Raw genomic sequence first — 11,687 nt, forward strand, 5'->3', positions numbered from 1 at the left:
AGACTCTCTCTCGATCTTTGTACGTCTGTTTCTTTTTACTTTATTCTTATTTAATTAAAAAATATATTTAATTTATATATATATATAAATCATGGATTCAATAGCAAGCAATTCATTGAAGAGAAACATTTTATTATTTAATTTTGTTATAACATATTTACGCCATGTGTCTCCATTGGTAGAAAATTTTGATTACTAAAACATTTTAATTAATGTAACTATCATTAGATTAATTATTATAAATCCTTATCTCATTTAAAACTTGACAATTCTCTCTTATTTAATAATTAAATATATATAAAATAAAGAAACTAATTATGTTTCATTTTTTTTAAAAAAATACAGATAAATTAATTAATGATGGGTTTGAAAAACTCAAAGGGTGCACAAAGTTTCTACAATCTTTAAGATAAAAAACTATAACAAGAGCGACATCCATAGAAAAAAGGGCATTGCTGAACACGATAGCAGTGGAAAAAGGGAAGATAAGAACAAATGACAAGAGCGATCCATCCATCATCATCATCTTATTCCCAATTTTCTATTGCCTTGATGATGACACCTTCTTTTGTAACATGCAAGCGTGAAACACAATGTTTAAGTTAATTAAATCCCAACACTAATCAAGCAGAGTGGGAAATATGAGTAATTAATTACTTTACTTTAGTTGCTAGCCACAGATATCACTTTTAGTATCAATTGAAGCCTTACTCAGCTTTCATAATTCTTCTTAAAAATATACCCATAAACATCAATTAATCTTATTTTTCTTCTTAATTCATTTTTAAAGAGTAAAGAAATCATCACCGTGCAAACCAAAGCAATTGCTGGGCTATTATTAGGCTGTGCGATTTTAATTTAAGATCTACCTAGAAATTGGAATCTAGTTTAAAATTTTAATATGATTTTGATTTTTTTTTATATTTTAATTTTCATTCATTCTCAAATTTTCAATTTTAATTTAATTTGATATGATTCTTATTTAAATTTCAATTCTTAAAAACAATTTAATAAATTATTTCTATACGATTTTTTAATTCTGATATAGTTTTATACGATTATTAACATTTAAATTTTAAAGTTAGTTTTTATCGATTCAGTATAAATTTTTAGGAAACTCAAGAACTGCCCACAGCTATTACAGAAATCACCATATGATAAGAATAGGGATGCCGCAATTTCATTTTGTTTCCCTAATTCCAAGTCCTGGAATCTTCCAACTCTCCAGCTACCAGGTGTTTCTTTGCTTTTATTTTAGCCACACTGGTTAATGCAATTGTTCTAACATTTCCCGGTTTGCCACAAAGACAATATAATTTGGTCAGATTCTTTTAAGGAAATATATCCCTTCCCTCTCTTGATAAGCCCTTCACTTCTCTTTGTTTCAGTCAAATCACTCAAATCCACATACACCAATCCTGCATAATGAACTAAATCACTATAACAAATTCAAATAAACATTGCAGAATGAAAGCTACCCAAATTCATGGCAAAACAAACCCAATGATTTAAGTTAACTTTGAGATTTCCTCTATGCCTAGTTTTAAAAAAAAAAAAAAAAAAAAAAAAATCATCGAATGAATTTAAACTACTTTCTTAATGACTTTATCAATGAAGTCCTTCATGGCTACACGATTGCGATGAGATCAATATTCAGGGTGAATGAGAGCTTCCAGGCCAGAATCAAATTTAGAGGGCCTAGATTTCACTCATGCCCAGTGTCCAATCTGTAGCAGGAAAGGAAGATGGCAAGGAAGCTCTTCTTGCTGGCATGGTAAAAGAAGGGGCAAGTTTTGGTGAAGGGAAAGCAGTATGACTGGGATAAGTCCAGAAGGTAACACACACACACACACACACACACACGTGTGCGTGTGTGTGTGTGCATATATATATATATATGAGAAAAGGGCCGCCGGTCATGGAGTAAACCAATATGAAGAATATCGCAAACCAATACGAAGAATATCGCTTACTCTATTGTACATAAATATGCCATTCGATTCAGATGATGATACAGCTCAAATGCAGGCTGACACTGAACACGCTCAAATGAGAATGAAGAGACTGCAAAATAAAGGACTACAACAAAAAGATGAAGAAAGAAGCAAAAGTCCACAACAAAATTACAAGATTACTTACTAATGTAAAGATAAAAAATATGAGTCATTTCTGCCGGGATTTTGAAGAAGCCCATTTAAAGAAACCACAATTAGCTTCAGGATTGGATACTGGTCCCTACAAAATGTAAATAAGGAAAAATCTGCAATTATTTCACTTATCCCAGTTTGGAATCTAGAATCTTACAAATATTCAATTCATTTCATTTCTTTTTTATTAATTATCATGTTTGAAACGAAAGAATTCAATTCTATTTAACTTAAAAAAAAAAATTCACTTTCAAAGAAATAGAAACGAAGTATGATTGCGTGAGAATTTAATTGAATTATTTTCTTGTAAATGATTTATTTTAAACGAAACCTTATTCTTTGCTAAATCTAGCTCACAAATGATCAACCATTACTGGTATACTTCGCATGCATAGTATCTCTGCAGCTGGTCAAAAGACCTAAACCAAGTAAATCCATAAAGTTATGTGCCACAATAAGCATAAAGATATTTAAGCAGGTGAACTATGAATACTTGGGAGTTCCATTGAGTCAAGCCGAGTTGATGCAATATACTGCTCAAATTCAACTCAATTAGAAAACCCAAGACTCACTACTTGACTCAAACTCTAGTTATTTTCCATGCTCAAATTCAACTCTATGAAAAAATCAAAATACTTGATGCTCAACTTAGCTTATCATCATTACAAGTTTGAGTGAACTTCTTTATCAATCTCCTATAAACTCAAGTAAGCAAGAATTCAAGCTCAAATTGATAAATTATTATTTAAATATCATATATAATATAAAATATATTCTAAAATTATATAAAAACTTGTATTCTTGATTAGGCTTGTTAGACATTTGACTCAAACATTCTAATAATTGAACCAGTGTTATTAAAGGCGATGAAGGACACTGGGCTAGGCGAGGCTGTCCCGCCTTGCCCAGGTGACTTTTAAGGAACACTAATCTCTCCTTCATTCAGTTCATGCCAGCAGCACTCAAACAGACCACAAACATGTATTTCTCTCCTCTCCTCTCCTTCTTCTCTTCTCCTCTCCTCTCCTTTCTTCTCTCATCTTGTTGAACTGATTCTTTCTTTCTTTCTTTTAACCTCCCAGTTCTTTCTTTCTCTCCTCTTCTTTCTCTCTCACTGGGTATTGTTTTGTTTTTTTTTTTCAATTTTTTGTTAGATGGGTGATAAGGGTAATACAATATGCTATTTTACTTATCAAACTAGTTAAAAGTATGATATTTTTATGTTTATAATTTAGGGTATAATGCCTCAATTCAAAAAGACCCTCACCTCACTTCTCGCCTTAAACCATAACGTATCCTATTGCCTTGGCGTCGCCTCTCGCCTTGAGAACACTGGCTTGAACCCGGCTAAACTCACCACTTGAGTTCAAGCTCGAATTCAAGTCAAGCTTGACTCATTTACACCCCTACGCCCAAACTATAATCTCTTAGCTAAATAAGCCAACCTATGTAATAAACGTAACACCACTTAGCTCAATATGCAAAGGATTGTGGAAATGATAGATCAAAATAAACATTAGTCCTAAACATTAGTTTCCATAATACCACGAGGGGACGGGGGGATTGGTGGGCAACATCTCATTTCATGAAATTGGTGCGAACCTCTCTATATCATTAATTTTTATTATCCATGAGCCTCTTATGTTTTCCCTTCAGACTTATAAAAAAAAAAAAAAAACTAAAGCATATGCGCAAATTCCTAAAAACTAAAGCATATGAGCAAACTCCTATGTACTAAGTGATATGCGGAATGATATAGCGTATGAATACCTCAGCTCGAGCACAGACATAAAATCTGCGGCCAAAAGTAGGACCCGGTTTCTTCACTATCCGAGCAACACATGGTTCCTTATGGCCCTTGCAAAGAGGCATGCTATTCTGCATGAGTTGTTGTATCCTTTGCCACTCCAGTAAAGCAACATTGTTTCTCTCTTTCTCTGAAGGGCCATCATTTAATTCATTCTGATCCTGAGAATCCGTATTTGCTTCATTATGCTTGGGACTGCTGATTTGGTCATCCTGAGCAACAGTTTCATTTGGGTGACTATTAGAGTTGGCCACATCTGCCTGACTAAGCGAAATATCCATTGAAGAGTTTTCAGAACTACTGCTGAGGTTCGGACTTTTCTGGAAAAATGACTTCAGGGAGAGCTGGGACCATTGACTCTTTCTTGCTTTTTTCTTTGTTTTCTCCTCAGGCACAGAATTATCATTGCCACTGCACAACACAATAGTGGTGTTGGGGCAAGTCTCATCAATGAAATCCTTGGATTGCTTGCCTGTTTTCAAAATGGCACCTTCAGAGTCTTCATTCAAAGAGTCATTTGTGGTTGGGCCAGGTATGCTGCATCTATTGAAAGATCCTTTCATGCTTTCACTGTGTTTCTCTATAGAAACATTTCCTTCTGAGAATGAAGTTGATATGCTGCAAGATTGAACTTGTGTAGCCGCTTTTCTTTTCATTAGAACGGACACTGCACAAGATTAAGGACTTTACAGCTACTAAAAGATAAAAGGGAAATAAATGGCATGATACAAACTATCATTGAGTAACAGGGAAATTTTCTCACACCAAGGGTCTGCTGGAGACCATGAATCATTGGGAGATATCTAGCAGACAAAGAAGGGATGCCATGTTGGGGAACAACAGGGATTTCTACCAAACTTGTATAAACTGGAGCATGATCAGAACCTTCCAGTTTGATGCCCCACCCACCCTTCCACCTATGTGTAGGGTAAGCAAAGAAAGTTAGGATCATTGCATTTGCACAAACATGCAAAAAGACGAGACACCTCTATGAATGAATTTAGACATGCATGACCATGCACATGTGCAAGCACAAGCATATACATAGCATACACATGAGCTAGAGCTAGAGCTAGAGAGTGAAAGAGCTTCATTATATTATTAGCCAATAGCCACAGAATAAATAAAACTATGTAATGATATAGTTGGTTGAAATATATACCTCAGTGTATTTCCAGGTTTCCAGCGTTTATACTCTGTCAATATGTTGCACTCCTTGACATGGCAAGTAACAAAGTTATGACCTCGCAAGTCATGGTCTTGATGCAAGCATGACCCAGCACAAAGAATGTGGTCAATTCTAGTCCCATAATTAAATTGTTCAGCTCCAGTGTTCGATGGCCAGCATGTGTAAGCTTCTCTTCTGTGGAATAATTCATAAGAGAAAAACTAGGTTTCAACACAAGAAACCTTGGAAAACAAAATAGTAGTGATAGAAAGACGATGCAACTATGTGAGGAATGAAATATACTATTGAGTGAGAGCTTAGCTTTCAAATATCAGAGGATACATTACAAACTAAACAAAATAGGTAGCCACATGCACATTGAGAAAATTGCAATGACACAAATGATAATTTGTCTATTGAAAATATATATAAATTGAACAACAGATTTTTTGTGAGATTGTTTAAGGGTATTTTAAGGACAAAAGATTCCTAAAACACAGATACTGAGATACGCCACATAATTAGAATTCCAAATCTCTTTTTGGCTGGCCAAGCAAAAATCAACTCTAAAATCCTGATTTTGAAAAATTCCATAACAAAACAATTAATCATTTGTCCATCAACAAGAACCTAATGCATATTAGGCTTAAATTTCAAACCTGTCAGGATGTTTTGCTCTGAAAACATCAAAAAAGAGGCCTCCAGACTCAACTAGCATAGATCTAAACCATCTTCTGAACCTATAAAATTACAGAGAACAGTAAGAGGATCCAAATAGTCTAAAGGCACAAGCACGGCATAGAAAGCAGCCAACAGCTTACTCATTGTTCTCAAAATCTGGACCAGCATCGCAACGATCCATGGCAGTGGGCGCAATGTTGAGATCACCGACAACAAATATCCTCCTTCTCTTGTGCAGAAGACTCTCCCATCTTTTCTACAACAAATAAAATGAACTTTCTCAGATAACATGGTGCATAATCTCCATTAAAAAGGAGAAGAAAAAAAAAATCCAATTTACCTGTAGTATCTTGAAGAACATGAGCTTAAACTGTATCCTCTCGGAATCATCACTTTCTGCTCGAGGTCCATATATATTGAAAAGAACTGCCAAATGCCCCATAACCATTAATCATATCAAAAAATATCCCATTTAAAAATTCAAAATTTCAACCAAATCAAAAGCAGCAATACCAAAATGACTATGATCAGTGATGATACACCTGCCCTCACCATCAACCTTGAGGAGCTCATCTTTATCAAACTCCTCAAGGTCTTGCGCTACTGCCGGCATTTCGTCTTTTCCATTTCTAGACATATCCATAAGCCCAGTGAAACCTTCCTCCGCTGCAACCGGCAATGCCACTTCGTTACTCGAAAATGCGGACTTTACACGACAAAAAGTAGCAACACCTACAAGAAAAGGAAAGGAAAGAATCGTATTTAGAAATGGAAAGCAAGGTACATTGGTTGAGGCAAATTAACAAACATGTTACCGGAGTAGCCAGTGCGGCCCTTGTCATTCGTGCGAGTGCAGGAAAAGAAGGATTCATAGCCATCGGCCATGGCTAAATCCGAAGTAAGCTCCTGTCTTCTCAATTTGGTTTCCTATTCAGGTCAAATCAAAATAAAAACGGAGGATTAGATTGTAAATTATTCATAAGAAGCAGAGAAAAAGAGAATTTTTTGTGGGGTAAAAAAAAGAAGGGAACGTAATGCCTGAAAGCAAATGATATCGGCATCGAAAGAATCAAGCAATTTGAGGAGAGAGCCAAACTGGGAGATGCGTTGCCTGAGGCCATTGACGTTGTACGTCACTATCTTCATTCTTCTCCCTCTGCCCAAAAGCCACCTCCCCGGGAACGGGATGTGTTGCGTTGTGTTGTGTTGTGTTGTGTTGTCATTTTGTTTGCCAGTCATATATTGGAAGCTAATCGCGTCAAAGTGGCGTCGTTTAATGACATCGTCAGGTGCCGGGTAAAATTAAAAACTCAAAACGTAGACCCGTGCAAGCCTGAAAAGAAACTAAAATTATATTGAAGTCGATTAAAATTAATAATTTAAAATTAATAATTTAACATTAAATTAAAATAAAGTTTTTTAATAAAATATGAGATTAAAAAAAGTTCGTAAAATTTATTATAAAAATAACATTTTAATACTTTTTCTCTTCTTCATTTAATTCTTTTAAGAATTATAAAATAATTTTATATATAAACAAGAGGACAAAAATATTATTTTAAACAAAAAAGGTGAAAATATTATCTTAGTATTAAATATTTTATAATTCCTAATAATTTTATTAATTTGAAAAAATAAAGTTGATTATTCATTGTAAATTAAAGATATTAAATTAAAATAGTTTTATATTAAAAAATGGTAATGTTTTTATTTAAAATAAAATTAGTCAATGAACGGCATATATTATTTCCTTTCTTAAAATTAATATTTATAAAAAGAAAATTTATTATTATTATTATTATTATTATTATTATAACAATACTATGAAAAATTAATTAAGTATTAAATTAAGTTTTAGACTAATTTAACTCAATTATTCAATTGTAATTTTTTTACTTTAAAAAATAAAAAAATTACTTTAAAAAATACTTATAAAAAGGCTTGAAAATTTTTTTCTTATAATTAGTAAACGATTTCAATTTTCCTCCATTCTTATGTTTTCGCACCAAAGCAAACATGACCATGGAGCGTGGACCATATGAGCAGAGCCCACCATCCCAACACTGTGGTCTAATAATATAATATAATAATAATAATAATATGCAGAGACGAACGTGGTGGGCACATGTTGGGTGGTGGCTCGTGGAAACCACATGTTCCTCTTTCTTCTCTGCGCGCTATCTGTAGCTTCCAATCTTCTCCCCTCTCTATTTCTCCGATCAGGTTTTCCAATTGAATTTGAAACCCTAGAATTCTTTTCTGTTTTTTGAATTTTAGCTATGTGCTAGAAAGATATAGGAGGAAACTGGGGAGAGTGAGGAGTTTAACTAGAATGGATCAATGGAAGACAACAACCAACGATTTCTCTCAATCTTTGGCGGCAGATGTAGCTCCTTCGACTTCTCCTCACTCCATGACCCCCTCCAACTCCATCCCCGAACGCAGGTTTCTTTTCTTTGTTATCCAAATCTATAATTCTTGTAATTTTCAATTGTTTTCTTGGGCCCTATTCGGATAGGTGTGTATATAAAATGAATGAAACTTTGAATTTTCGGTCAACTGCAATTTTTGTGACTTTGAAATCATGAACAGTGAGATAGTTGATCGTTTGAGCCTGAGATTCTTTGAAAATGTTTTTTTTTTCTTTGAACAACCTTTGTGATTAGTGAAATAAGAATTGGGTTTTCTGGAATGCTTGCATTTGTGTCGTGGATTTGCAACTCTTTGAAAGTTGAGGTGGAGATTTGGTTAAACTCTGTTCTTTTTCTTTTTTGTTTCCATGTTTTTGTGCTTAATGTGATAGGTGCGTCGCTTGCAGACATAGGCTGGAACCGGAGGTTAAGGATCCAATTGCTGCAAGAAAGTTTCAGAAAGCAGACAGGGAGAAATTGAGGAGAGACCGTCTGAATGAGCAGTTTCTTGAGCTGGGAAACACATTAGGTAATATGGTGGTGTTCTTTGGTGCCGTATGGGATACATTTACATGCCTATTTCAGCGACAGTTGAATTCATTTCTTCCAGTAATTCTTAATAGCTAAAACAGTTCAATGGCTACTTATTTACCTAATGTGTTTTGACTTTAGACTTGTAGCAAAATGGTCCACCGTGTTTCTGCCAAAATGGGTAAACAGACTACCATAGTGAATTTGCACCAAAAACTGCAAGAACCTATCCTTTGGCAGAAACACGGTGGACCATTTTGCTACAAGTCTAAAGTCAAAACTGTTTCCATTTGCTGTTGGCTTATAGCAGTAGCTGTTAAAGTCCTAATCATATTAAAATGATTCACTTCAAATTTGACTTTGAAATTCTGTTTGATTTCTATGGTTAGAGGTCCTGTATTAGTTTGCTTCTACTGGACCCATCATAAAGCAGTTGTTGGTATCTATTGATAATCAATGTTTTGGATAAGAAATTTGAATTTGATAACATAATTTCACTAAAATCAATATAGGATAATCGTGCACTTGCATTTTTTATTTTTCATTTTGGGTATATGTTAATTTGCTTGATCTTTTACTAATGTCCTGTTAAATTTTCACTCAGACCCAGATAGACCCAAGAATGACAAGGCAACCATTTTGACTGACGCAATTCAAATGCTGAAGGATCTAACAGCTGAAGTCAGCAGACTAAAGGCTGATTACACTGCACTTTCGGAAGAATCACATGAGGTGATTGACTCTTCATGTTCAGTTGCTGAGTGATGAACTGTTTTGCCATTGCTCATGTGATAAAGTGTTTAGTACAGCTAATGCAGGAGAAGAATGAGCTGAGAGAAGAAAAGGCATCTTTAAAATCTGATATTGAAAACTTAAATTCTCAGTGTCAACAAAGGCTCAGGGTTATGTTTCCATGGCCTGCCGTTGATCCTTCTGTTGTCATGGGTCCTACTTATCCATATCCAGTCCCCTTACCTGTCCCACCTGGTCCAATTCCCATGCATCCATCAATGCAGCCATTTCCCTTCTTTAGAAATCAAAATCCTAATGTAATTCCTAGTCCTTGCTCAACCTTTATTCCATACCCAACTCCTGCTAATCCTCCACATGAACAGCCATCGGTCCAATATGCTTCCACTTCCCTTATTTCAAGCAAACTGGATTCCAAAAGCAAGTCAGCAGATCATCCAAGGGGCAGCAATGCAGAAAGGCGTGATGATTCTAATGATGTTGCAACAGAACTTGAACTGAAAATGCCTGGATCATCACCTCAACAGGTTGGTTCTAATGTTGGCTATTGTTCTTGTGGAAATGCTTGACACATCAACAACAGAACTGATTGAAAAGATTTATGCAGGATAAGTCAACTGGAGAAAGGAAAGGCAAGCAATTGCATGGAAAGGAAAAAAATACTACAAATGGTAGCTCCTCAAGCAGGTATTCTTTTTCCCATGGTATTCAGGATAGTTCCTCTAATAGTGTGGGCGATGTCGCAAAATCCACTAATTGATATACTGCTTGGTTTTCCTATTGGCTTTCTCCGAATTCTAACATACAAAAGTAGTGCAACTCATTGTGACTCGTGGGAAATAATGCCCATAGCTTGAGTTTTGGCTGTAACAAATTTGATGTCTCTTGTGACCAATTCTGAGTTTGGAAGCGAGGTGAATTATGCTGGTAACTGGTCAGCAATGATGGAAATTGGTGTTAATCTCTTAGTTGTCCTTAGCTCCTGAAGAACCTGGGTTGGGTTCACCATTCGGCCCTCCCATACTTTTACTCAAGTAACTTGTCCAGAATGTATTCCAGTTGCTGACCAACTGAGAAAATGCTTCTAACATGCCTACAGATCTCTCCTACGCTTGATAGCTTGCTGTCTAGTAGGTTTTAAGTGGATAAAATTCTATGTAAATAAGTACAAAAGTGTCCGACTCTTTAATTGACCATTTAATTTAGTGGTACATTGCCTTTTTGGGTGTAAACTTCTTTTTTTCCGTATTTAAATTTCCATTTACATATGAAATTATCCTTTGCCATTTACAGATCTTGCAGTGACAGTGAAAACTGTGTAAAATATGTAACTCCTTTGTTCTTGATGTAAGAACTATACTGAGTTAAAACGCAGTTATTTTTCCCATCTTAGTAGAGACAAATTATGCACTGAAATAGAAAATGAGTTCTTTATGGTAATTGCTTTTTAACTGAAAGAGTTTCCTTATTGGTTATGTTTGTTTCTTAAATTGGTCTGCTGTGGGTGTTGAATGGTTACAGACAAGTCACACCTCTTCAAGGACAGTGCAGACTCTAATTCTGCAGCTTTATCTGTAAGGCTATAAGTGTTATAAAAATGGTTGATTTGTTTTACCATCTCTTATTCCCATCAAGCAGGACTAAACTTGCAGATCATTTAACTTAATGGATCAGTATCAGTAAATTTCATGAGAATAGAAAGGGAAGAGAAGTAATTATTATTATTATTGTTTAGAAGCGTTGAAGGACAAAGAACAGTAATTAGTCTTACTGGTGGTGGAGATGAAGCATGAAGGAAAACAAAACGTTGATGTTAAGAAAATATTTTCAATACTATCAAGTTCAGATTTATTTTTAAATGGAAGGCAATTTTGAAATTGAAACCGCATAATGAAGGAAACGTTTAAAATAACAAAATAGCAGAACCTGCTCTGCCTAGCGTATGCCTACTCAAATTTCATGGGTAAATTTCACTTATAGTACATAAATTTTGGGGTCGGTAACACTATGGTATATAAACTTTAAAATTTTACTTAAAATCTCATAAACTATTGTAAATGTCACTTTAAACCCTATACAATCTACAAAAACCCATTTAAAGGTTAAAAAGGATGACGTGGCATATCTAGATAAAGATTAAAATTTATCTTTTGTTCTTCTCTCTCTTTCAATGTATAATATTTTAGTGTCTC

The 11,687-nt window shown here is 34.7% G+C and overlaps 2 protein-coding genes across 4 annotated transcripts; one reads left to right on the forward strand and one right to left on the reverse strand.

The window, feature by feature from the left end:
- Positions 1-1,957: 1,957 nt before the first annotated feature.
- LOC110641155 (DNA-(apurinic or apyrimidinic site) endonuclease 2) lies at positions 1,958-7,023 on the reverse strand. The gene is made up of 10 exons (XM_021792776.2): positions 6,842-7,023; positions 6,619-6,730; positions 6,317-6,535; positions 6,144-6,229; positions 5,944-6,059; positions 5,782-5,862; positions 5,117-5,317; positions 4,720-4,871; positions 3,918-4,621; positions 1,958-2,235 (listed from the first exon to the last, which is right to left on the reverse strand). The coding sequence occupies exons 1-10, from the start codon at positions 6,947-6,949 to the stop codon at positions 2,164-2,166; spliced, it is 1,851 nt and encodes a 616-aa protein (XP_021648468.2). The 5' UTR covers positions 6,950-7,023; the 3' UTR covers positions 1,958-2,163.
- Positions 7,024-7,791: 768 nt separating this feature from the next.
- LOC110641150 (transcription factor bHLH121) lies at positions 7,792-11,068 on the forward strand. 3 transcript variants are annotated; one of them, XM_058153155.1, is made up of 6 exons: positions 7,882-8,248; positions 8,622-8,743; positions 9,350-9,477; positions 9,555-10,022; positions 10,103-10,182; positions 11,017-11,068. In XM_058153155.1, the coding sequence occupies exons 1-6, from the start codon at positions 8,136-8,138 to the stop codon at positions 11,051-11,053; spliced, it is 948 nt and encodes a 315-aa protein (XP_058009138.1). In that variant the 5' UTR covers positions 7,882-8,135; the 3' UTR covers positions 11,054-11,068. The 3 variants fall into 3 exon arrangements, with proteins under 3 accessions (XP_021648464.2, XP_058009138.1, XP_058009137.1); XM_058153154.1 differs by lacking the exon at positions 11,017-11,068 and adding an exon at positions 10,307-10,727 and having other exon boundaries at positions 7,883-8,248; XM_021792772.2 differs by lacking the exon at positions 11,017-11,068 and having other exon boundaries at positions 7,792-8,248; positions 10,103-10,727.
- The last annotated feature ends 619 nt before the right edge of the window (positions 11,069-11,687 follow it).

This window comes from Hevea brasiliensis, chromosome 9, assembly GCF_030052815.1.
Source record: "Hevea brasiliensis isolate MT/VB/25A 57/8 chromosome 9, ASM3005281v1, whole genome shotgun sequence".
NCBI lineage: Eukaryota > Viridiplantae > Streptophyta > Magnoliopsida > Malpighiales > Euphorbiaceae > Hevea > Hevea brasiliensis.